Here is a 26,680-nt window from a genome sequence, read left to right on the forward strand (position 1 = left end):
TCCGTCTTGCCTTAACTCGCAATCACTGTTTTTGAGATTTGGGACATCTGCGAGAGTGACAAGGAACATGAAACCTCCTACGGCTTTTCCAAAAAATGTCAGTGTACCGTAAATAATCACCAACTGTCTGAGAGAGAGAGAGAGTAAACTTAGCTTCCTGGAAATCTCTGTAGGAGTTCATGTTTTCTCAAATATCTATGTGCAGTGGTTGTAAGTGTCATCACATCAATCGTCACAGGGAACGAAAATAGGAGAACAGCAGAATTGTTAAGGTGTTGATGTAATAAATCATGTAGAGAACCTGTAGAAGTGGAGGTTACGACCCAAACTGACCGTAGCAGTGACCTCTTCCTCAAGGAAAAGGGATCTAGACTGAATAAGATTGAAACTGATTGATGCAGACACTTGAGTCCTGCTTGTCCTATGGAGCTGTTGAAGTATTCCCCGTGGTTGCACCATGGTTGGGGTTATAGGTAGAGTGAAGACTGCCACACTCGTCCTCAATTCGTTCTCTGCCCCACTAAAAGAGTTGATTTGGGTAAGTTCCTCTCTCCTGAATCGGCCGTTCCTCTCCCTCGCTCTCCTTGCCCCCCTCTGTCCCGTTCCCACTTGATTTTCCAATTATAAACCCTTTGTCCCCACTGGCCCTCGGTCGGGCAGGTCCGAGAGTAGGCGCCCACTGAAAGCCTGGCGTTGCATAATAAACACCCAGATGACTGGCCTCAAGCCTGCCTGTCTGTCTGGCCTGTCTCCTCCATAAAGTCTGAACAACAGTGTTGTGTTTTTTCTAAACCAGGGGTGAAATTGTTGATGTGTTGACATGGTGACAATGTGCTGCCTCAAGCTTGGCTGTTTTTGCACTGGGGTCATTTTTAGATCAGCAACCTCGTGTTTTTGCTTTTCAGTAGAAACCTTGGCCTGAGTAATGAGAACTATAAATCAATGTAAATGCTTATTTACTTAAAGGGATAGTTCAGTGATTTTGAAGTGGGGACCACCGAAAAAAACATATTTTTTTTTTTGCCACATTTTTCAACGTTACCTTAAAAAAATAATCCATTCAATAATACACTAAATGATTTTATTATTATTATTTTATTTTTTTTTTTTCTCACTGCTTTAGTTCAAAAACAGCTGATTTGCAGTGTGATACTCTGATTCTCTGCATCATTTGTTCGTAGTTCTTCAAATTCAGTTCATTGTCATCACAGAGTACATCGCAAGCAGCAGTACAAGCAGAGGAAAAAGAAAACAAAACATCATTTTCTGTTGTGTGGACATATCGTACAACAATTCTGACAACATCATCTGCCCTCCACAGGCAGATCGGAGACAACCTGATCGTGCCCGGTGGTGTGAAGACCATCGAGGCCCAGGGGAAGATGGTGATCCCGGGTGGCATTGACATCCACACCCACTTCCAGATGCCGTACCGCGGAACCACAACCGTGGACGACTTCGCCCAGGGGTCGAAGGCCGCTCTTGCCGGGGGCACGACCATGATCGGTAAGGTTTCTGCGGGCAAAGGACTTCCACCCAGTGAGGGATGAGTTTCAGTCACCTGGGGGGTGTGGGCAGAAACCGCAACAGAGGAAAAGGCTCTCCAAAAGGGAACCATACAAAAGACCAAGTGGAAGGGGGATCGCACAGGGGAGGGGGGCACGGGGGGGGGGAAACACTAATCCCATCGAAATAAAGCACCAGTGTGTGTATTGAAGCTTGTCTGTGTACAGTGGGAGTTCGTATGTGTGTTGTTCAGCGACCAGACGCTATCACAGCCAACAGCTGGTAGATACCAGAGTCTCATTAGCACCAGTTACTTCTTTTCAGCTGCTCCGTGGCTCGTCTGCCACTGTGGCTCCGTGGTCCGCAGAGACACAGTCACTAACAGGCGTGCCACTGTAGTAAGCCCTATTCATGGTCTCCCTCCGCCGGCAGATGTTGTTCTGTCTCTCGTTGTGATGGTGAGAACAAAGACGTGGAACAAAATCAAAGTGGCTCCTATGGTCGGGCGTAGTAGACAACAATGTTTTGTTTTGTGACAGCCATCTCCGGCTCGATCCTATTAACACGCAAAGACCAGATAAGCAGATTGGGTCTTCTTTAATGAGATAAAGATGCCGGTCAGGTGGCGAAGCAGCAGGAGGCTTTCATTCATTACAGCTGAGTAAGATGGAGGGGGATATCTTGTGTGTACTGTGATACTGTTGTGTGTGTGTGTGTGAAGAAGATTTACTGTAAATCTTCCTCTTACAAACATATAAACATGCACATGAAAAGTGCTAATTCACGTGTCGGAACCTTTGTATAGTTTTCTATTTTTTTAATGATTTCCATGCGCAAGCAAGACTAATGTAACCGAAATTTTTCCGATTAACGCTACTGGAAATATTATGTTTTTACCCTCCGGTGAGTGTAACGGTTACGCAGATTGCTGTAACACATGAACTTGCGTATGTTTCGTGCCATTACAGTCACCAGGAGCACCTTGCTGCACTGCTGGACCCCTTTAGTGTCCACCTCTAGTCCGTAAGACTGGACTGTGGTTCGGTAAAAGAATGACAAAGTCCGACAATGTCCACAATTGAAGTGCCCCCCCTAGATTGCCCAAGGACACCCGCACCCAGACAAAGATGTTAGAAATGCAATGTGACATATGACACTGCCGGACGCTTCTGGCTGAGCACTGCGGGAACTCAGACAGACAGCTGATTATGCAAGATAGAGGGAGGGAGAGAGTTGAAGCACTAGCAGGCGAATCCTGACATCACCTTGTCTTCATCTTCTTATGTGATTATCCCTCCCCTCCCCTAATGTCTGTCACTTCTCTCTCTGTCTACTCATTCATCTATTCCGCCACCTTCCTCCCCCCAAAACAACCTTTCTCCCTTCCGAACGTCTACCCTCGTCCTTTCGTCCCCGTGTCCTCTCCCCCTGCTTCTCCCATATCTCCGGCAGTGGACCATGTGATCCCCGAGCCCGGGAGCAGCCTGATGGAGGCCTATGACCAGTGGAGGCAGTGGGCCGACGAGAAGGCCTGCTGCGACTACTCCTTCCACGTGGACATCACCCACTGGAATGACAGTGTGAAGCAGGAGTTGGATCATCTCATCAAGGAGAAAGGTATAGGCAGTGCCTGGCGGACTGCATTGCGTTTAGTCTTCCAAGTTAGAATTTAAATTAGAATTTGACCAAGGTTTTTTTAATTCAAAGCCAAGGTTTGTTTGGGGTTGTCGTCTGTTAAAAATAAAGACAGAGGGTGATTTTTGGATAAAAATGGTCACATGAAGTTAAATCAATGGCGAGAGGAGTGAAAATAAATCAAATTTTTCCCCTTTTTTGTTGAATTCCAACAGGCGTGAACTCGTTCCAGGTCTACATGGCCTACAAGGACTACTACCAGATGAGCAACAGTGAGGTACGCACGTGCACACTTTTGGGTGTGACCACGCACATACGCAACATGTGTGCATGTGTGCGATACAGTATGTGTGGCTGCACTATAGACATATAGTAACTATGTGATCACATTATCTATCCCTGCTGACTATCTATGATACTTCATGGTCATAAAGCACGGAAACATTGTAACAGTTGGACTCTGAGTATGAAAAGTGAGTAAATTGCGAGCAGCAGTCGGTATTCACCATAATGCACAGTTCTAAATAAAGTTATGGTTCCATCAAAGCGTTGATCTTCTCCCTTGAAATGCCCTGTCCGTATGTAACCTGTAGCCAGTGATGTATAGAGTGAGTTCATACTGTAACTCTGGCTGGTGCGTGTAGAACAAACAAAGTGTCCGTCCGGACGGTGTGGGGCAGGACTCTTCATGTTTCTCATGCAGCTGCAGCTAATTCCGTTGGTCAGAGGAGAAGCATGAGGCAACTGAAATAGTCCAGCTTGAAAAACTGATGTCATGCAGCTCGGCGCAGCAACATAACAACAACTGCAGCTCATCCCACATGAGTTTAATCACTCCCGGAGACCACACGCACAATAATTGCAGCGTGTTGCAGTGGACAGACATCATGTTAATTGTTGGGTTCCTTCTAAATTGTGGCTTACGGTTGACCCCCGAGTTTAAAAAAAGGAGTGTCTTAGTCTTGTGTAAACAGGAAAAAGCCACTGTAATTTCACCGTTGCTGTGCGTTTGTCCCACAGCTCTACGAGATCTTTACCTTCCTGGCAGAGAGAGGCGGCATCGCTCAGGTCCATGCTGAAAACGGCGAGATCATTGCTGAGGTAACAATCAAGATGCAGGAACTGACAGACGCGCCTCCTAAACATTTCCCGTTCTTTTCCTCCTCTTCTCTCGCCTGCCTCGTTTTACTGTCTTTGTTCTCTTTGACTGCTTGTCTCGGTTCCAAATCTGGGATTTGTTTTACTTTTGGTGTGATTTATTTCATTTTCGTCCGCCGCACTCCACCTGTCTAGTCGGGCCTTATCGCAGCACATCTTGCTTCCCGCAGACTAAACACACGGCCACTGATGAGGGAGAAAATGTGTTTCCTGTAGGACAGTAATGTGTGGGTGTGGTTTATACAAGGCTGCGCCGTATTGTGGACAAATGAAAGTGAATAAACCGTAAAGAGTTGGACTAAGAGGGTTGTGTATTAGTCAGGCCTCTGGACCATGTCTGGATTCTGTCATTCTGTGTGTGTGTGTGCGTGCGTGCGTGCTTGCGTGTGTGTTGGACCTGATTCCTTGCAAATCCTGCCTTTCCTTTCCAGTCTTGGATGCCGAAGACTGGAGTCTGACTTCCATCAGCTCTGAGATCAGAAATGTCTCTACCCCCAGATTATGTTATGGCCTGATTTAACTTCAGAGCCCTCGAGATAGAGAGGCTTTGTGTAGACCTGTGTGTGAGACACACAACATGTTGTAACCAAGTGACAGCATGATACAAACACACCATACCTACTTACTGGGAGGCTAGTGTGTAGGTTCTCTTTGTATTCAACTTTACAGATTCCTTTTTTTTTACCCATTACATATGCTACTGACACTTGGAGGAGGTGCACCACAACCGATCAAAATTGTAAAAGGGAAAAACATGATTTATAAGAACCGAAACAACCTTGAATGACCTGCAGAGGGCGACTCCACTGGTTGCAAAAAATAAGTTCGTTTCTACAGAAGTCTATGAGAAAATGACCCTACTTCTCACTAGGTTCATAACATCAGTAACCATTTTGAGTTTATGGTCTCAATCACTAGTTTTAACATTTTGTAAATTATAGTCCCATTTAGTAACGTCCAATTGGTGCAGGTCACGGGTGTAGGTGGACGTTGCAGTGCACGAGGTGTCAGTCTATCCCGCCCCCGCTCCTCCAAATATGGTTACCTTCGGTTTCAAAAAAACTCTTGAAGCTTTCAAAATGAACACTGGTCTCTTGAGTCCAACTTAAAAGTGACCAGACACCAGGCTTTTAGATTTGCCAGCTACCTGCATGGGTGTCTACTTCTGGGAAACGTAGTGGACAAACCAAAACAGCTGCCTGTTAATCGCCAGTAATATCATTTATTACTAACAGTTTCTTGGATTGTGTGATTCGTTTTGACATCATAGGTATTTTAGGTATTCCAGAAATGTCCTGAAAGGCTTGATTGCTGTGTTTGCAAGTGTTGTCTTCGCTGATGGAGAGCTGGACGGTCCTCTCCTTGTTGATTCTTGTGAGGTGGAACAGTCTCCACACGGTGTTGATCAAAGCTGCAAATTTCCTTCTTGCAGTAACACAGCTGGGATCGCTCTCATCTGTAGACACGTCTAGATTTTTCCAAGTCTGTCATCAGCAGGTTCCACTCCGAGCAGCAAAGTGTTCCTCCTCAGACAGCTCTGGCGTGCGCCATCGTCTTTTGGGGGGTTACGAGTTCTCTTGTGGGATGGTGCCCTGGCTGCATCTTTACCTCTGCCTCCTTTCTTTAGTGTCCTTTAGATTTGTCTGTGTCTGTGTACTGTACTCTCATTGGAATTAATTTGGTTGGCCACTTGGAAAGCAGCCCGTGGATTCCCACAGTCCTCTGTGTGTGGCCTCGACCCAGATGATAAAACTGCTGCTTACATCCATCACACAACCAGAGAACATGCAGAAACAGAATATAATTTTAGAGCGTGGCCAAAACTAGACATCCCCCCCCCCAAAAAAAACCTTCACGTATCTATGAAGCGACTAACATAACTTTTTGTGTGTGTATGTTCAACAGGAGCAGGCTCGCATGCTGCAGATGGGCATCACTGGACCGGAGGGACACGTGCTGAGCAGGCCAGAAGAGGTACAACACACACACACACACACACACACACACACACACACACACACACACATGTGGTCGACATTTTTAATCTGTAACCAAGTATATTTTTAAGTATTGTGTGTTTAATATGCATATGCGCATAAAGAAAACTGATTTTAATCTCAGGACTCAGACAAGATAAAAAGTCACAGTGTCACAGTACAAACATGGCCACGCTTACACACACACTGACACTGTCCATGATGCCCCTCTTTGACTTTTCAATACGCACATTTTTCTTGTTATACACATTTGTTTTCAGGCACGTTTAAAGGCCGTTGGGTGAAAATTCTCAGGTTCCCACAACTGTTGCTTCTGATGTTACGAAAAAAAAAAACGAGCTAAATTAAAGCCGTGCGCTCAAGTCAGCAACTTGTCCGCCTTTGGCTCCGCTGGGACTTTCCACTCTGTGGTGCAGCAGAGCGAAGTTGTCCCACCAGTATCATTGTGTCATGCATTTCATTGCAGTGTCTTAAGACTCCAAAGCTCGGAGACATAATGCAATTGAGCAGAAGCCAAGTTGGACTAGTCTTTTATCAGTGTCTGGTGCACAATAATCAGTGTAGTTTACGTCACCTTGTAAACTACACTGAGCACATGTAGGATACAGACAGGGGTGGACTGAAACAATAGTTCAGGCCAGGGATTTGACTCCATCCCAGGCCATCCTCACGCAAACCATCAGACCGCTAATACTAAGGCTAATCCGATTGCTTGATGTTTATAAATCAGATAAGATTAGATAAAGTAATCCTTTATTAGTCTCACTGTGGAAATTTGCCATGTTACAGCAGAAGTAGAGGGTACAGTTAAAAACAAACATCAGTAAAAGTAACATGTAAAAAAAAAAACATGCAGTATAAACACAAGGAAACATTTCAAAAATTTGATATAATATATAGAATGTCAACCGAACATGTGCAGTGTGATTGAATGAGTGAATGAGTGAATTTTCAGTGCAGAATGTGGGTCATGTGGTCGACTGGGAGCAGAGCTGGTTGTACACCGGCCGCTACCTTCGTGTGGGAGGAAATTTATTTTAGATGACAAAATACCACATTACAAAATTTGTGACTGCCCAGCAAATGAATGAATTCAACAGCCGCCGTCTATTTTCTATGGAAGGATATAGAGGAGTAACGGCGGTGTTGTATTACGAGCTTCTCTGGTCTCTTTTCCCGACGCGGGAGCGTGATGATGTCATACGTGGCCCTGCCCACGTTTTGTAAAGCGAGATGGACTCTGCTTCATTCAGAAGCAATAAAAAACATGACACGCCCCCTTTTGATTTATCTTTCTGTTACGTCTTTAAGAGCCACACACCCGCACAGTTTTACAATTGCATGTTATTACAGGAGAAAGTGGAGGCTACGTGTGTGTAGTACAGTCATAGAAACCCGGTGTAGGTTATAATTATATTATGTCACTAAGTTCATAGAATATGAGGCGGGGGGCAGGAGTTCCCAGCTCCCTCACATTCATGTGACTGCTGTCTGATTTCAACTCTTCACCTTTTCCGCCTGCTCGTCATTTGTTTGCTCATCTCATGAAAATGATTTTGACTACCTTAACTCTATGCAACTGAGTAAATCCTTAACCTCCCCAGTTTATGATGTTAGAATTATAAGCTTGCACTGGATTATTCAAATAATAGGGCTCCAAGAATATATAATTTGCCGTGGTTAAGATATTTGGAGTTTATTTGAGAATATACTAACGGGAAATAGGTTTTCAAAGTCAAACCACAATAATGTCCTGTCCCTTCTGTAGCTGGAGGCGGAGGCGGTGTTCCGTGCCATCACCATCGCCAGCCAGACCAACTGTCCTCTCTATGTGACCCGCGTCATGAGCAAGAGCGCTGCAGACATCATCTCACAGGCCCGCAAGAAAGGTAAAGAACAGCAGGTTGACGTTGTGAGCATCACATCCATAAAAAGAAAAACCCAAGTGATTGTCTGAAATGTTACTGCCTGCACACCTAGACAAGACAAAGGTATGTTTTACGCGTCCGACACAATGTGAATATGTGTATGTATGATATTTACAATCATTTTTCTCTCACCATGTGAATAACAGTATCGCCAACGGTAGATTCTAAAAGAAAAATGGAATATGAAATGCAGATCATCAGTCCACTCTCTTCTGTTGAGATTGCGGTGCTTTGGTATATTGTGTATTAGCGTAGAGAGACCTAAAGACTTGTACTACACCATGGTCTCCAAAAAGTCTTCAATACACATGTTGCTCACCAAAATGTAACTAAATATTATGTCAACTTCACCTCACAATGTAGTAAACAGCATTTGCACGTATTTCTGTGACTCAAATCAGTGCAACTGAACTTGGTCTAGGATGGTGTAGTCGAGCACTACGTCCAGATCAGAATCTGTGAAATTATGAATTTTTGTTTTGTGTATTTCCCCTCAGCTTATATGTTCGACGTGGTGCACGCACATACCAGTGTCACTGCACCTTTGCCCTTATAAGATGTTTTCACTCTCTCTCCTGAGGCACAGACGTGGACAGTGTGCAGATGTACACAGTACTCGACATACTGAGAAATTCAGCTTTGTCAGTCTTTTTCGCTGGTCCAGCTGTCACATAGACACATTCCGTACAGTCTATATATAGAGCAGAGTCGAACCAAGAGGCTCCATCGGCTGTGATGGATTGCGATATATACATTTCTTGGGGGGGTAGAAATTGTCTAGGAAAAGGTTTTAAAAGGGAAAGGTGCTGACCTCAGAAGGCCTTCTCCATGATTTAATGTCCGCCCTTCAGTTGCCTTCCGGGGGTTTTTACACCTTTGTTTGGATCATGGAGCGGTGAGGTGTGGGAGAAAAGGAGCACGCAGGAACACAAGAGCAGACAAGTGTTAGTAACTGGAATCAAACCCTGGTTCATCTCACATGGAAACACAGACTCAGCTACAGTTGAGCCAAGGTGAAATTTGCTCGTTGCCGAGGGCGATGTTTGGCTTTTTTTTCCCGCAGGTTAGGTACGGTTCGTCACCTGCAAACACTCAGATGAATTACCAGAGCTTTTAGTGAGATTAAACCGCCGACAAATCAATCAGTGCTGGAGCCACTCGTGATTTCGAGAGTGCCAAGAATTTTCTAAAATAAATCAGTTTGGTACACTTGACATTTGATACTCGCACAGATTTCTTTCTTTCTTTCTTTTTTTTTTACCATGACTTCTTTTTCCAGGAAATGTCGTGTTTGGGGAGCCAATCACAGCCAGCCTGGGGACTGACGGGACACATTACTGGAGCAAGAATTGGGCCAAGGCGGCTTCTTTTGTAACATCCCCCCCTCTCAGCCCTGATCCCACCACCCCCGACTATCTGAACACAATGCTGTCAAGGTACATATCACAACTACAACGTTGTTCATCTTGTGCTTGGTTTGTTGTATCAGCTTCTATTTACGCTGGCGCGCATTTTGTGCAAAGGCAACATGACGAACGAAAAAGCAGGACACATTTCTGCAAGTTCTATAAGACACACTAGTATTACAAGCTTGACAATTAGCTCCACGGTTACCACACAACAAACAGTAAACCAATATTACATGATTGCAATGCCTAGCTGATATTAAGTCCTTTACTCTCCCTCTTACATCTTCTTCAATCAGGACGTTCACGTAACTTTGAAAAGAAAAAAAGTCACGAAGGAGCTCCACCTCTGGCCTAATGAAGGATGGGGATGCATTTGATGCTAAACCAGTTAAAGTGTTGACAGTGCGCAAGATTCTATTTTGGATTTTCCTACTGTTTACATGTTTATATTCTCCGTTGCCCGCGTTACCTTTGACTGAGGAAGACGACGCTCTGCATGCATGCATGAAAAAACAAAAAGAAAGGGAGAAAAAAATGATGATAACTCAGCAGTCGTGACACAATGGGGGGACTGTTAAGTGAGTTAGACGGTCTTATGGAAACAGGAAGACATTAGTAACGGTTTGTGCTGGATGAAAAAAAAACCAAACTCTGGCGCTTGGCCTATTCCAATTACTCCCCGTCCCTGTGCTGTGTTGTTGTGCCTCTCCGGCCGGCGCGGGGGTAAATAGACGCCCCTCCCCTGGGATCACCGCCTGCGCTGTGCTCGTGGGATTTTTCGATTTAAACTCCTTTTTAATTTGCTGCTTCTCGCCTTCCCAGCGGAGACCTGAGTGTCACTGGCAGCGCTCACTGCACCTTCAGTGTTGCCCAGAAGGCCATTGGCAAGGACGACTTCACTCAGATCCCAGAGGGTGTCAACGGGGTGGAGGAGCGCATGGCCCTCATCTGGGACAAAGCTGTGGTGAGGAGAAGCTAGGGCTTTTCTTTCTTTCCTTCTTTTTCCCTCCACATTCGTAGAAACTCTGCGGACCAAAAAAAAAAAAAAACGAGGACAGAGGACAAAAGGCGGACAGACAACAAGAGGAGGCACATTCTCCACTTCTTATTTTCGTCCTCGTTCGGGTGCTTCGCTGCTCTTGTCCCCGAGGAAAATCATTCGTCAGTCAGTTTTCTAAGCCTCAGCTTTGTTTTAAACCCGTCGCCTGTCTTTTTTCTGCGGTGCTCAGTTTGAGCGGTTGCTGCTCTGCAGAAAAAAAAAATCTTTTTTCATCTCTGCGGTTTTCGTCTTTTAAATAAAGATGCTCTTGTTCTCTGTCTCCTTGCGCTTTCCCTCATTGCTCAGTCATTCTCTCCCTCTCACGCTTTATCTGTCACGGCCTCTGCCTTTGCTTTATCATTCACTTTTCTTTTCTTTTTTTTTTAAATTTGATCTCCCCATCTGTTTTCTTCTCTTCACTCTTGGATACCGTCTCCATTGTTTTTCTTTCTTCCTCTGTTGTTATCGCTGCGAGAATCACAGAACATGTAGCTGTGAACAGCTGTGAACTGCTGTGCTTTTAGTTAGTTCAACCAAATACGTGTTCCTTGGGCGGTGACGTCAAATCTAAGCTCCCACTGAACTTGGTGAGGCGCTGTTTAAAAATTTGAACCTGGTTAGCCGAGTCTCCGTGAAGATGTTGCAAATCTAGCAAGGTAAGAAGGCAGATAAATACTGTATCTACATACACTGTAGCAAATCCATCTCTTATGTAGAAACCGAGTTCATTTCGCATGTGAGGTGCTAGGGGTACTGTTGGGTCATTAATCCAGTTATTCACTATTCCCCTCCTTCTCTACCTAGACTACAGGCAAGATGGATGAGAACATGTTTGTGGCAGTGACCAGCACCAACGCAGCAAAGATCCTGAACCTGTACCCTCGCAAGGGGCGGATCGCCGTGAGCTCTGACGCCGACCTGGTCATCTGGGACACAGACGCCATCTGCACCATCACTGCCAAGACACACAACTCGGTACGTACGGTGCTCCGCACAGTTCGGAGTTTGGTTTAAAGTCATAACCAGCTCTCAAACTATGGCCTGTATTTCTCTCCTCCTCCTCCTCCTCCTCTTCTTTCACTTCTATTCAGCTGTTCAGCTGAATTTTGATAAAAACGCTGACATTTAATCTAGTGAAACTATAGAGACTGTTGTTTCACACCTTCTCTGTCAGAAAGGGTGGATACAGAGTGACGTTGGGGCCTTGTATCTTTACTTGTATAATATTGCGGCTGTTATTGATACCAGAATCAAAGCAGTGTTTTGCGTGGACGAAATGTGACTGAGTGAAGTATTAGAGCTGGGGGAGATCAGACTTCTATTAAAAGAGGTCCGATTTTCGGGGAGGGATTAAAGCAGAGTATGAGATAGGAGACAACCGAAACATCTGCGCATGTCTGTGTGCAATCGACGGAGAGAGAGGGAACGAGGGAGAGAAAGAGAGAGAGGGAGGGAGAGAGAACATTCATTTTTGACCACCTTCCAGAGAGCTCACTGTTCCTCCCAGCGGAAATGAAGTCCCGGTGGACGTTCACTGCTGAGGCGACACGAGCGGCACTCCGCACGTGACCAGCGCTCAGTGTCAAGTTGATCCTCGCGTAATCCGAAAAAAAAACAACAACCCACGGATTGTAATGATTTTGGCAAATATGGATTCATGAACTACACTGGTTCATCCGAAAGACGAGAAAACATTCCGTCAGTGATGCAAACATTTTCCACAATGGCCTGATCAGTTCCAACTACGGTTAATCAACAGAGGAATCAAGTGCAATCAAGAGGTATTTCCTCCCTCTATATCACATTTTCATTTGTGCAGATGAGCCGAAATATTCCCACGATTGGAAACACCAAAAAGGATGTAAAGAATGGTGTTCGTGGCACGGGATCATGTTACAGTAAATACCAATATTTCGAATACTTTCACAAACCCCAGAGATTTGGAACATCCGTACCCATGGACCAAAACTCATCAGGAAACATTTTAGAAGACATCTGAATTCCTGGGAAACATCTCACTCAACATGCAATATGAATCAGAACTGGTCCTGTAGTGTAGCCGACAACAGCCCTCCTTTGGCATCCGCTTTGGATTTTTTTTTTTGTGCCTGGCGGACTGTTTTTAGGTGCAGACCACAAATCACAGCTGGAAGACTATTTGATTTTTTATATATTAATATTTAGAAAAATCTTTTGACCCGGCTGCAGTTTGACAGCATGAGTAACTGTTGCACCGTTCCTTCTACAAAGTTCACCATAGTCAATAAATTAATCCTCCTGCTATGTAACTTTTTCCAAAGTCTGTCTATTACCGTATGTGTTACATGTGTGTTAAGATATAGCTTATAATTTATTGAAAGTCTGGAGCATCTGCAGCACCATGCAACAAAAATGAAGCTCAATAGTTCTCTTTTTCTTCTTCTTATATAATGGCTTTAAAACTCATTACACGAAGCACTTGTATTAAATCTTTCTTGAAATTACAGTAAATTATACTTTGATACTTTGCCAATTGGGAAAAAGAAAAGGGAAGCTACAGTAGAAACGTGAAACTGTATTTTCGGATTTCAGATGTTGCTGTCCTCACTCTGAAGGTCAAACACACGGGCCTCACGAGGACACTTTGGCACGCACATATATACACACATATGAGTAATGAGGTCCGGACCATTACACAGACATTAGAGGATCCCAAGCAGGCCGCTGGGCAACAGAGGAAGCGTGTGCCCACAGGAAAAGAAGGTTTTTACCGGTCGAGCACAACTCCCGCTTTTACAGAAGCACGTGAGTGAGCGAGGAATGCCCGTTTTTACTAACGATGTTTGCCGGGTTGGTTTTTAGGAACGATGAAGGGAAAAGCTTGTAAGTTGGACTCTTCCTTGCTCAAAGGACAATCATTTTTTTCTGTTGAGTGAGAGTGAAAGAACATCGCCATGCGACTCCATGTGGAGGAACGGAAAGAGAAGAGGTGGACTACTAATAATATGCCTTCTCCAAATGTGGAGTATGTCCACTGAGGATCCATGGGTTCTTACATAATGATGTCACCCTCTCATTTCCTGCTATACTCGTACTTCCAGATAGAAAAACTGAGAGAGAGAGAGAGAAGGGGGGGGGGGGGGCAGAAGACTAGAGCATGGCAGCTCCCAGCTCCAATAAATCTACCTTAATGGACAGTCTGATCTCAGGCCAAACAGGAGCAGACCTTTTCTACCAGCACACTATTCCGGGGAATGCCCTGCCCTGTACACACACACACACACACATAAAAACAAAAGGAGTTTAGCTTTTGTCATCAGTAGGCCCACATCTGGTCTGGATAGCTTTGTTTTTGTCGTAATACAAATGCATTGATAACACATAAGGATATTCTGACACATAGGGACAGGCTGCAGCGCGTGCACACACACACACACGCACACACACACACCCACACACACACACACACACACACACACACACACACACACACACACACACACACACACACACTTTCCTAGACACACTCAGCCATGACATCATGTTTGGCTTACACTAAGTCTTAGTTATGTCCTGTTCTGGCCTGATTTGGATGGCAGCAGAAAAACGGGGCCGTGTGCAGCGGGAATAAGCAAACAATGGAATGGGGGGGGGGGGGGGGGGGGGGGGGGGGGGGGGTGATCGCAGATCACAAACATGTCGAGAGAAGAAAGTTGGCAGCATGTGGGGGAAACTGGAAGAGGATGAATGGTGCGCGAGGTTAGACACAAACAAATATTTTGCGAGGGATTACGTAAATCGAGCAATAATGGGTGAGGGGGAGAAGGACGGGATGGAAAACAGACAGGAAGAGGGATACGTGAATGAAGGGGGCAGACAACTGGAAGGAGAAAGAGAGGGAGAGAACCAGCGAGAGGGAAAGGAGGCGAGAAGTGCTACGGCGGGCGGCGGCGGACGCCAGCTTGATGGCGGCAGGTGTCTGTACATGTCAATAAGACGAGAGCAAGTAACAAGGTGACGAATGATGAATGGGAGCAAGAGAGCGAGGGAGTACGAGAGCGTAGGGGAGAAGCACAGCGCCCCCTGTTGTCGGCCTCTTCACCGACTCCATCCCTTTGTTCATGAGCACGGTTAGGGGAGGGCTGTTTGTTTTTGTGTCGCTGATTTTGTGTTTTGTCAAATTGGAGTTTATCCAGAACTTTAATTTAATTTTCGAACCCGGGACAAAAAAATAAATGAATTGGAGGAATTTTTTATCATATGACTACATAACGAATAACTCCACTCTCTTAATTCTTACAATCGTGCAGAGTTATTTGTTTAAACTAAGTTGTGCTTCAGTGTGGCCTCAATAAACGAAGTATCTCAGAGCCCTTTAACTGCTTTTCATTACTGAATTGAATTATTCCCCTTAGTTCCATGTCTGTGTGTCAACCTGAAGGGGTTGGATCCTTCCATATGATTTAAATTGTCGCTATTTCTCTGAAAAATGAAACATGTATTCATAGGTTTTGTTCATTTCTACCGTTCATTTCTACTGTGCTGGATATTTCCACCTTGCTGAATTCTGTTCTCTCTTACCCGCCGGCACGACGTGACTTCCTCACAGGTGTATGATCCTTTGAATATGTTTGTGCTGTAGGCTGCCGAGTACAACGTGTTCGAGGGCATGGAGCTGCGTGGAGCCCCACAAGTGGTGATCTGCCAGGGGAAGATTGTTCTGGAAGACGGGAACCTGCACGTCACCTCCGGCGTGGGCCGCTTCATTCCCTGCTCTCCCTTCCCTGACTTTGCCTACAAGCGTGTTAAGGCCAGGAAGCAGGTGAATACAGGTTTTTACTGCTGTGTGCCTTTTTTCTCTCTGATACTTTGGATCGGACGATCGACGATCAAACTGCTGAACAGATAAAGCAAAGATAATCCGTACAAATCCCTTTTTTCGGTGGGCCATCACAGTAATCACGACCCTGTTGCATAGCCAACGGATGGTGATTGCGAACACCACAACAATACCTGCTATGCACTAAAGATGTTGCCCTACAGTAAATAAAAAAGAACACGATGGGAGGAAGACTAATTGCTGCTTTTATTAATGAGAGAGAGAGGAGCCCGGAGGCAGGAGTCCGGGCCTTCAGGATTGAAAAGTGAGTAAGTGAGGCAGTTAGGGCAGCGAGAGAAGTCAGGGCGATGATGGAGAGAAAAGCTGGTGGAAAAGAAGGTGGCAGGGAAACGGGATGTGGGGGAGATACAGTGGGTCTGAAAATCAATCTCCATATTCCAGCCACAGGCCGAGCGGCCGCATTTTTGACACTGCAGCGTGAATGGACCAACCGTGCAGTGAGGGTGGTCGAGGCTTTGTCCTCGTGTTTTTTTTTGAAAAGGATGTGGTGGGTTTGAATTCGGGTAACTCTCCAAAGAGGCCGACCACACGCAGTTTAAAGAGTTCCCAAAGTCTACAGTCGGGATTAGTCTAAAAGCTATTTAGGCACGTTGCCCCTTATTACAGGAAAGGTAGCGGACGGCTTTATAGAGTCTTTTGCAACCGATACGTCCAGTGCTGGTCAACGTTTTTTGGTCAAAAGTTTAATGAAACCTCAATTTTAACATTGTTAATGTCTGAACGCCGTCAGCTTAAACGGGGGCAAACAGCTACAGTAGCCTGACTGTGTCCAAAAGTAACATAATCCATGTACTGGGTCACAAATGATCGTGCTGAATCTTGGTTTGTTTAATACATACAAAAAAACCACAGAGTGAAACTCATGTCTCCTGTTTTCTTGGCAACACCACAGGGAATACAAGAAGTTCCAGTCGCGCTGCTGAGCTGGTGGTAGCTTCACAGTGAGAGTATGCAAAGAGAAATAACACGGTCAATGCAAAGTTTACTGCACTCAGACTGTACAGAGCCCAAATGAATGAGACAGCTGGATGAAATATATTACACTCCTGTTCACCACAACTAATACAACCCAGAGAGCCGTTTGACCATTGTTAAGTTGCTTCACCTTGTCGGGATGATGATAATCAAAATGGCCGTCACTGTGTTAATAATAATTGATAAAAATCAAGGACGTGACAACCAACCCCATTCAACCCACTTCAAACCAATTGATAGCAGCATTTAACCCAGCTCACCCTGTCTTGCCACCTTTCTTGCGGCCGTAGAAATCTCATTGCATAACAATTCAGTAATTTGCATCTGGCGGCCGATGAGAAAATGGAGCCGTAAGAGCAGCGTGCTGTTTATCTTGGTAGCGGCCACTGTTATGCTTTCCCCGTTCGCAGATGTCTCTTTTTAAACTCCCTGACGGAGCTTTTCCACGATTCCGCGGCGGCACAGGCACACGGGCCGACAGTGACTCCTTCACTGCATGAAGTCTTGACTTGATTTAAAACATACGAATTCTGTATGTTCAAGGGTTCGGGGGGGGGTTTTTTGTTGTTGTTTTTTTCCCGTCTCCGGCCTGAAAAAGAGTTTGCTCACTTGTGTGTTTATGTGAAAATCTGGAACTGGTTCTCGGGCAGGGGGGAAAAAAAGGCTCCACGAAAAAAAAAAAAAGGACATATCATTCAGACACAAACAGTTGCACAAACAACCATATAACGCCAAACAGGTGTGGACTTGGGTCCATTCAGTGTTTTGTATTACCGAACGCCGTAATGTCTCTCTTTGTTCGTGCCCGTCCTTTTTCCCCTCATTTCTCCTGTCCTCCTCCTCCGCCTTCACCTCTCCCCTCTTTTTCTTTTGTCCCGCAGCTGGCGGTCCTCAGGGCGGTGCCCCGGGGAATGTACGACGGCCCGGTGTCTGAATTCTCCATGTCCCGCGGTGGCACCCCATCCGCCTCCGCGCGCACCTCTCCCACCAAGCAGCCTGTCCGAAACCTGCACCAGTCTGGATTTAGTCTCACAGGTAACCCTGCACCATGCGGTGAGCCCAGCTTCTTAATACGACCCCCGCCACCACTCGATCACCCGGTCCTTTCTTTGTCATCTGTCATTGAACTGCATTGGGGGGCTTTTTTTTTTATACTCATGTGTGCACGGACGTCGGGGGAGCATGCATGTGCCCCGGTGGATCCACCATCACGTCCCCCTTTATGTACAAAAAAACTATTTGAGTCTCAAGTGGTTGTCAAACTTTTTTTTTCCGGGCACGAACCCCTTTCAGAAGCCGAAATGAAAATTCCCGCCCGCCCGCCCGCCACCCAATTCTATCTGTCATTAACAGTGATAGGGGAAGAAACTAATGAAAGGACATATCCAAGCTGATTTGAAGTGAAATAAAGGCTAGCATGTTAGCATCTGTAAAGTCATAATTTCCCCCCGGTCATTCACCTCCTTTGCCCCCCCCCCCCATGTAAACCCACTCACCCAGTTTGAGAACCACTGCTGTAATCTCTCATTATCCTGTTTATGATGTTATGGCATGCGTTGTCTGCAGCACCGTGCTTGTGTTTATATGACGCTTTGTCAGATTATGCATGTCTTTGACTTTTAATGAGCCACAAAGCCGACAACGTTAAGTTAAGTTTTTATACACGCACGTACAGTTGGCTGCTTTTCTGCTTTTTGCTTCAGTGCGGCTTGACAGGAACAACATAACCCCAAATTAAAACCATGTAAACTGTATTTTGGACCCATAGGATTTTACTTTCTTTCTTCTTTTTTTTTGGATGAATTAACATTCAGTACTTTTTGTCTGCTATGCACACATTGGTCAGAGAAAAACACGGTTTCTATCAGCCCGCATTCCTGCATATATTTCAGGATGCATGTATTCAGGTCCTTTTATTTTATTTTATCTCCGGCATGCACAGACACATACATGTACATGGAAGATGTATTTTGCACGACTCAATAACTTATTACTTGAATCCTCCCCGCTCAGATCAGTCATTCTCTTTGATGACTCATCTCCAAAGTATGCCCCCTTAAATCCCTTTCCCTCTGTTGACATCACTCCTCAAGTATCTCACACCTCTCAAATAGATTACGTTCGCTGGCTCTAAGCCGTCTAACCACAGCCTCCTTGATATGTTCAGCCACTGTAGGAAGTGGAAGTTTTCCCCACAGTCGCACTCATTGTAAATCACACCGGTTACGAGCGTTGGCCCCAGGCCCTAAAGTGCACAGCGCACAGGATTTCTGTCAAAGCATTTGGACACGGTCCTCTGAGAAAGCCTATCTAAGGCGAGAGGTCACAACACCGTGTATTCACATTCGACATCTGTTCCGTTCTGCGGAACTGCTAAGTGACAGTTTGATTTTGCGCATATGCAACGTCAGCACTGGATTAGATTAGATGACAAACGTGAGACATTGTACCCAACACTGAAACTTGGTAAAAGTCGCGTTGCGGATAGGCAGTGTTTCCACCGGTTTGTAATCAAACACAGCAGCCGTGGCTAATAGCTCGTCCTCCTGTCCTCCCGGACGGACTAAACGTGTCCATGTGCAACCTTGATTAACCCGCAGAGACCGCGGCTGTTCACACCGGGGCAGTGGCCGTCTTTGTGAGAACAAAAAAGTTGACAGCTCATTTTGAGAGAAAAGTCTACAGAATGGTGTTTTAGCCTTTGGCTGTATTGAGCAACCTATTTATACAAATGTGGCTGGTGTGCTATTAAAAAAAAAAAGAAGAAAAAAAAGGAAGGTGACCTCCGCTGGAAAGAATTTCCCCATTTGAGCACATGAACTGACTGTAAAGGGGAGAGAGGCTCCTGGTTTCCCAGGCGCTGTGAATGTTTGGTGTTTAAGTTTGCGTGTATTCTTGTACGTGTGTGTGTGTGTGTGTGTGTGTGTGTGTGTGTGTGTGTGTGTGTGTGTGTGTGCGTGTGCGCACTATCAGAATGAGTCAGTCTCCTTTGTCCAGGCCCACCACCACCTGCAGAGATGATGTACTCATCTGGAAAGGAGATGTGAAGGAGTGTTTGCTTAGATGCAGTGTGTCCCGGTCTGACATCATCCCACTTTCCATTCATATACTCGCTGATAATTGGTTGCAGCAGACGCACTGGCTCATCCTCTGGAAACGACCGTGCAGATCCTAGACTCTTCTGTCGGTGTTTCGGCAGCACTCACACAGAACACGGCCTGCTGATGACATACGGAGCCATATATCAAACGATAATAATGTGCCTCGAAAAAAAAGGCCTGGAAAGTAATAATGTGTGTGTGCGACAGCAAGTGTGACAGCAATTCCGTGCGGACAGGGTCTGAAAGAATTGACAAATGATACCGGCACTAGTTTCCAGAGGAGAGTGGAAGGATCAGTGTGGCGTCACAGGTCTCCCGCGTGATTTATTAAAATCAATTTGTGGTGTCAGATTGTCATAAGTTTCCCTGAAGAGAATGGCTCCCCTTATGTCACAGGAAGCCTTAGCATAAAGACACACAATAAAATCTTTTAACCACATGGATAATTCACAGAGGTGCGTGACAGGTTATTTGCCTCGAATTGAACTTTAGGTAAAGTAAATGCCAGCCCGGGTGGTGCGGATGTAGAGAGGCAAACAACGTTTTTTTGACTCTGCTCGTGCAACATTTAAGTATTTTGGACAAATTTTTGTTTGAAAGTCTGCATGTGAAAATTATTGGTAATGACGAATTCACTGTTACAGCTGAGTTCCCTTTCTACTGTTTTTCATTTCTTAGCAGACCTGCATGAGTTTGTCTCTCTCCTCCGCCTTGCTCTTTTTGATTTGCTGACTTGAATGCCATTTTTGCTTGCCCACCCCCCTCGTTACTGGCTTTAACTTCCTCTCCGTTTCTCTCCGTCCAGGTCCCCCCACCCCAGACGACGTCCCCATCAGGCCTGCAGGCCGCCGTATCGTAGTGCCCCCTGGTGGTCGTTCCAACATCACCTCCCTCAGCTAAACAGCAGAATGAGGAAGGGGATGCGTCCAGAAAACGGCAGCAGCCAGAGTGCAGGGTGGAGGGAGGGAGGGAGGGAGGGAGGGAGGGAGGAGGAGATGCAGAGGACCATGATTAGTTTAAAAAGTTAAAAGAGCAAAACACTGAATCCTCATGCCTTACCTGTCACAATGCTACCTTGCTCAGATGAGAATAGTATCTCTTTTCCTGGGGAATTTGGACCAGAGCTGAATATTGAATTGCTTCTAAAGGATAAAGTTACCACCGAAACACAACACACATAAAACCACCACAGATCGCCTCACTTCTCTGGACAGAGTACACTACACATACGGTGAAAAAAATCGCGTCAACTTGGCGCTTTGGTAATTTGTAAATCCACCACTAAAACTGCACACACCACCACATTCAACTAGGAAAGAAAAAAAGGAGAAGAAAAAAAAGATCTCAAAGGAAAATGGATACCGCTTTTCTCAGAATGACGCTATGGTTCTTTCATCCTGTTTGGCTTTCGATGTCACCCCCGCTTTTTAGTTGCCTGCTTTCTCCATAGTCAGCGAAGCGTCACACTAGATCCCTCATTAGTCACATTTTACCATGCAGTACCATTGGTTAGCTCTAGGTGGCGTTGTATATACACTAGATGTGATGTAGCTTTGTGAATGATGTCGTTGCAGCCACTTTGGGTTTACTGGACCAAGTGAAAGGTGTTGTTTTATCAAATCCTGGAGCAGGAGCGCCGTTGGACATGGAGCTGCATGGGCCACATTAACATGGGTGACGTGATCCATGATCCCCCCCCCCCCCCCCCCTTCTTAATCCTCTTAGGTGCTTGATGAATACCATCCCCATGATGTGTTGATAACATAATTATTGATGTCTTAAGAAACGATTTTGTGGCGACAAAAGAACAGTAAAACAAATGTTAGAAAGGCTTTTACTTTGCCTCATCACACAAGAAAATTGTGAGAATCCGTCCTTTGTATTTGCTTCTAGCTTATTGCCTGCTTCTGTCATCCCGACGAGGACAACGGAGGGAAAAGGGAGACTTAAAAAAAAAGAAACAGAAACCTGAACAAGAAGTACGAATTAACTCAACAGTTCCTGGTAACTTAGCCATAGCTTGTAAAGAGGGCAACTACAAAAGAAAAGAAAAGGAACAAAAAAAAACAACACAGATGCAATGAAATGATTAAGTTACAAAAATCTGCTTCCAGATAACAGCACTTCACCTCTGGCTTTACTTTCTAATTCCTGACAAACTGGGCCCTCGTGACAGGACAAGAGAAAGACCACGGTCCCCGTCGTCGTCCCAACACGGCCCCCCCGATGCATTCCTGACCAATACTAATTCAACATCGGCCTGAATCTGACCTGAAACACTCTGGACCCGGTCGTGTCCGCGGGGCCTCGGGCCTCTGTTTTTAATGTTTCTGCTGGTTTTTTTTTTTGATGAAGCAGAGGATTACAGTGCTGTAAGGGAAGTCTGTACTCGCTGTCCCACAGTGGGGGAGGGAGGGAGGGAGGGGGCGGGGGGTGGCCTTTTTTATTTTGGCAGTTGTGTGACAGGCACAAGTGGTGGTTTGTGTGTATTTATGTTAGCTTGACGACCTCCGTTGTTGTTTTTTATGTTGTTTCCTTTAAATTTTTTTTTTTTTTTACTGTTGTATCAAAACCCAGAGATGGCAGGTCAAAATAAGGTGTGTTGTGGAAGGTATGATTTGTTTCCTGAATAAACATGAGTTGCAACTGACTGACTGCGGCCTATTTTATTGTATTATTATTCAACTTCATAAAAAGACACACGCACCAAAGGTTGGTAAAAAATAAGACGTTTATACGAACACCTTTTAATAATGACTTCAATTGGTTACCTCTGGAGAAAGCACTCACAGGCTTAACTGTCATTTGATGGATCAATAAAGTATTTATGATTCTTAGATATTACATTTATATGACATACATTTAAAAAAAGGCTGTATAAGGATGATTTTGTGTCTGCTTTTGGTAATATTGATACAGATAGACTGTAAACAGACTTAACATTAAAGTAAATAGATTTTTTGGGGGGGAGAAACATTCATTTTCCTTTACCTTAACCTGACCCCTAACTGGACCCCTAGCCAGACACAACATGAATCTTAACCCAATCCATGGATGGTCGGGTGCAACGGGAAACGATGGAGTGAAGTTAAACGTGATTATATTCGTGGTTTGAGGGTATATGGTTTATCCAATCTGGCAAACTGCTGTGGAAATGTAATGAATATAAATTATTTTCCGAAAGGACAAGATTCACGAGAGTCTCGTGTGAGGTTGTTTCTGAAAAAGAAGAAAAAAAGTTGTCCATTGCAAAATTCAGCATGTGCTGCTGCAGACCACAATCCCATTGGCCATCACTGTGAGGCTCTGCAGTAAAACTGCTGGACGGTCCCACGTGCGTCGTTTAACGGCGTGTGAACATCTGATGACATCATAGTAACAATGGCAGAGATGGCGGTCGTAGAGATGAGTCAGCAGGTCAGCATGAACAGGAGTGGTGGGCGTTGGTTACATGATAGTGATAGAATTAGACAGAGTATAGAGAAATGTTTCTTGGAGGAGATAATAAACAGTAGTTTTCTTTTCCTGGTTTTGCTCTTATCTATAGTAATACCAGAGAGATTGGGGAATTATTTCCCCCGGTCGGCAGATTATCCATCAACGTGGAAAAGTGCTGCCTCAGGTCAGCCCACGCGAGGGAGAGAAGGGACTGTGCCTTCTAGATGACCTTGCAAAAGTGTCGGACTCAAATCTCTGAACTGCGGATGTGTGTCGACAAGGGAAAGGGAATAGGAGAATAGGAAAAGCATATGGTGCTCGTCTGAGGCTGAGGATGCATTACCAAGGAGAGTAAAGAGTGCTATCACCTAGACCCAGTTCACATGATGATACAAATTGTGATTTGGCGCTATACAAATAAAATTGAATTGAATTCTCCTCCTGTATTATTTAAAATGTGTTCAAGGCCTGTTCTTTTGACTGAGTTATATATCTGCTGTTATTATTCATTTAAAGTGTCTCAACCCTGGTCTTGGCTCCTATCTGTGCTTCTAGTCAGCTAACACTAGGGGGCAGCATTATATTCAGGATAGTGGACAGGCTACTACGGTATCTTCATTCAAAATTTAATTTGGAGTAAAAAAGCTTTGACCATTACTAACACCTGACACTCTTATTAGCAATGATTTTTTTTAAAGCTTTTTATTACCAGTGGCTTTCTTTCTTCCATTTTACATACGGTAATTCATAAAGACAAAATGAAATAAAGTGCAAGGCATAGTCAGATTGGTTCAGAAAAAAAGAAATTCATTATTTAAGGCACACCTTAATAGTTTGCAACTCCATCACATTTGAATACAGTAAACACACAGCGACAACTGCAGGACAACAAAAACCATAAAAGGGATGAAGTGTGGAACAATTCTGTCCGTAGGCTAAATTGTCATTATTATAATTTCTCAGACAGATGTTTTGTTGAACAATTATTCTATCTGGGTCAAATACAATTTGTCAATTATCATTTCATACATTCATTTTTTGGGAGGGTTCAAATCTGCCACATCAATTAAAACCCAGCCTAATGTGGTGGCTCCTATCATCTATGGAAAAAAAAAAAAATCGAATCAATCACTAACAAATACGATCAACTCTGGGTTAACCCACGATTTATCCATCTGTTCAACTACCCCCACAATATCTTGTAACTCAAACAGGAAACCAACTCTGGATCATTGTACAATTACATCAGTGACAACAATGACGACAACAACACCACCACCAACAGCAACACAAAGGTATAAGTCAAAACAGTGTACCAATTTTAAATAGAAAAGTGAAACAGTTTTGAACAGAATTTTTCGAAATATAATTACAAGTATAATAGACTTGAAAAGGATTGAGTCACATTAGAGACAGATAAGATCAAGGTCAATCGAATGGCGAGGCATTAGTAGAAATCACATTTACTTATCGATTGTGAAAAAAGCTCAGTTTTTTTTTTGGACTACATCCACGTAGGGTTTAAAGGAACCAATCTGTGTGTGCCATATCTACAAGTATAAGGCATCCCTCGGCAAACTTCAGAGGCAGGTGAGGGTTCTTCAACATGGTTTTATCCTACAGTATGACTGAATGGTATTGCCTCGGCCTGGTTTTTATTTACTTCATTCGTCGTTTTCTTGTTAACAACTCTGGCGGTGACAAGATTGTCAAAAATCTATGATGACATTTCCCCCCCATCCCCATTGTGTTATCCAGTTGGTGCTGGATTTCAGATTACTGTTGAATGCCATCTGCTGTTGTCGCAGAAGGACACTGGGCAGCAATTGGTTGCAAACCAAATTTAACAAGACTAATCTGGTGGCTCAGACGTCACTGATTGTAAAGGAGGAAGGAAAAATGAGAAAAACTCATTTCAATGCATACAGTAACGGAAATAAATGAATCTTATCTGGGACTCAGCATACCCATCTACAAAAAAAACCAAAACAGTCCTAAAGGAATAAGTAATCACTCACAGTTTAAGGTTATTATTATTTTTTTTGTTTCTCTGTGCATTAAATGCTACAATTGATGAAGAAGCATGTGCAAAGCAAGGCTCAGCGCAGAACATATAACATCTACCGTCTCCCTTTTCTATTTCTTCACGGCTTCGTTTGAAGACCCAGCCGGTCGTTTTGCAAATTGAGGCAGAGGTTACTTCAAATAGTCTGGGCCCTAAATGATCTTGAGGAACCCTTTAGACACATCTGATGGCCTTAACCATGATTCTGAGGTCAAGCACGGACCTTCAAGCTGAAGTTAAAAACCCTCTTTTCGTGACCTGCATTTCAATATTCTGCCTCGGCTCAATAGCAAACAGACGAGAAGAAAAGGTAGGAGCTGGATTTGCCTATATCCGCAGCCGGTGGAGCTGGTTCATTGCACCGAATGTTGCAGTCCTTCCACCTTTGTTAGCTACCAAAGCTAAGCCCTAATGACCGCTACAACCATGTACCTGCTGCTATGATAGAGTGAGCGATTACCGCTCAAGCCGACAGAATTTCTATCCCAGAGGAATCTGTGGTTGCTGCGGTAAGAAAAACCGGGGCCCCCGCGCTTACGTTGTTAAACTCTCTCGACTCTCCGCGTCACGCTCCACTCCCCAGTCGTGCAGATCACGTGGGACGAAGCCAACCGTCCAAACCCATGGCATTCAATGCAGCACAGGAGGACCATTGTGACATTTCAACAAGTGTCCTCAACCAGGAAGGGGCCTTGTCGAGAACAAACAGCCGAGTGTCCTGCCCCAGACAGCAGCCACAGTTGACCATGTCAAACTTCATTCCCTTGTAGCAGCTGAGCAGATGTGGCAGGAAAGTGACCCTTCTTTTTTCTCTTCAGCACCCCGGCAGGTTGAGCAGACCTCAGAGCAGCAGAGTGATTTAGAGGAGCAGGATGTGAGTGACACTTCCTGGTGACAGGAAAGCAACAAAAAAAAAAAAGCCTGGTTCTGGCATGGCTGCTGTTCCAGGAGTCAATTTCTCTCCTACAGTACAGTTCTGGAGGGCTTCTTCTTTTATTTTTTCTTTCTTTAGGTGTGAACAGTGATGCACAGGTGCACACTGTGCCTCATTTGGCTTTCGCAGTTCCGAGTGCCTGTGCTGACAGAACAATAGGTGTCTGAGCGTAAATTGCTGATCTACAAGCTTGTGGGCAGGTGCAACTGGCGAGGGAGTGGGCAGGGACCTCGGGTCCGGAGACCTAGCCCGATAAGTAGGCAGCCGGCTTCACGTTGTTATTCTGTCCGTCCTCTATCGCCTTGTTCTCCTCCCTCGTGGAAAGCTCAGAAGACTCCGAGTCCCCCACCGCCCTCTTTGACCTGTCGCGTAAAAGAACATCATTGGCTACAGATGCTTAAAGAAAGCATAAGAAAACAACTCTAGAAGAAAGATAAGAAAAATAAGAAAAATAAAAAGGTCACATTTTTGTTATTCCACATTTATTCATCAATCTGGTTTCCTCAATCTTAATTTGAACGGGGCAAAAATGCAGCAGCTGATGTCACCGATATTTCATAAGCTCACTTAAGTTTCTCCATGTAATGACATACACCAATGACTGGCAAACTCATTG

At 44.7% G+C, this 26,680-nt stretch overlaps 2 protein-coding genes across 6 annotated transcripts in view; one reads left to right on the top strand and one right to left on the bottom strand.

Moving 5' to 3' along the window:
- Window positions 1-22,277, top strand: part of dpysl3 (dihydropyrimidinase like 3) — a 37,256-nt gene extending 14,979 nt beyond the window's left edge. For 2 of the 4 annotated variants that reach the window (XM_035626681.2, XM_035626683.2), the window contains exons 3-14: window positions 1,322-1,506; window positions 2,959-3,123; window positions 3,357-3,418; window positions 4,162-4,242; window positions 6,205-6,273; window positions 8,065-8,185; window positions 9,504-9,660; window positions 10,456-10,597; window positions 11,477-11,647; window positions 15,294-15,473; window positions 17,408-17,579; window positions 20,433-22,277. In XM_035626681.2, the coding sequence (XP_035482574.2) occupies window positions 1,322-1,506; window positions 2,959-3,123; window positions 3,357-3,418; window positions 4,162-4,242; window positions 6,205-6,273; window positions 8,065-8,185; window positions 9,504-9,660; window positions 10,456-10,597; window positions 11,477-11,647; window positions 15,294-15,473; window positions 17,408-17,579; window positions 20,433-20,527 (1,600 nt within the window). In that variant the 3' untranslated portion in view covers window positions 20,528-22,277. The remainder of the gene's footprint in view (window positions 1-1,321; window positions 1,507-2,958; window positions 3,124-3,356; window positions 3,419-4,161; window positions 4,243-6,204; window positions 6,274-8,064; window positions 8,186-9,503; window positions 9,661-10,455; window positions 10,598-11,476; window positions 11,648-15,293; window positions 15,474-17,407; window positions 17,580-20,432) is intronic. The other 2 variants (XM_035626682.2, XM_035626684.2) reach the window with 1 other exon arrangement.
- Window positions 22,278-23,846: 1,569 nt separating this feature from the next.
- stk32a (serine/threonine kinase 32A) overlaps window positions 23,847-26,680 on the bottom strand; it is a 51,980-nt gene continuing 49,146 nt past the window's right edge. For both annotated transcript variants that reach the window (XM_035626443.2, XM_035626442.2), the window contains exon 13: window positions 23,847-26,426. In XM_035626443.2, coding sequence (XP_035482336.2) covers window positions 26,309-26,426 — 118 coding nt within the window. In that variant the 3' untranslated portion in view covers window positions 23,847-26,308. The remainder of the gene's footprint in view (window positions 26,427-26,680) is intronic.

The sequence above is a fragment of the Scophthalmus maximus genome, chromosome 2 (genome assembly GCF_022379125.1).
Source record: "Scophthalmus maximus strain ysfricsl-2021 chromosome 2, ASM2237912v1, whole genome shotgun sequence".
NCBI lineage: Eukaryota > Metazoa > Chordata > Actinopteri > Pleuronectiformes > Scophthalmidae > Scophthalmus > Scophthalmus maximus.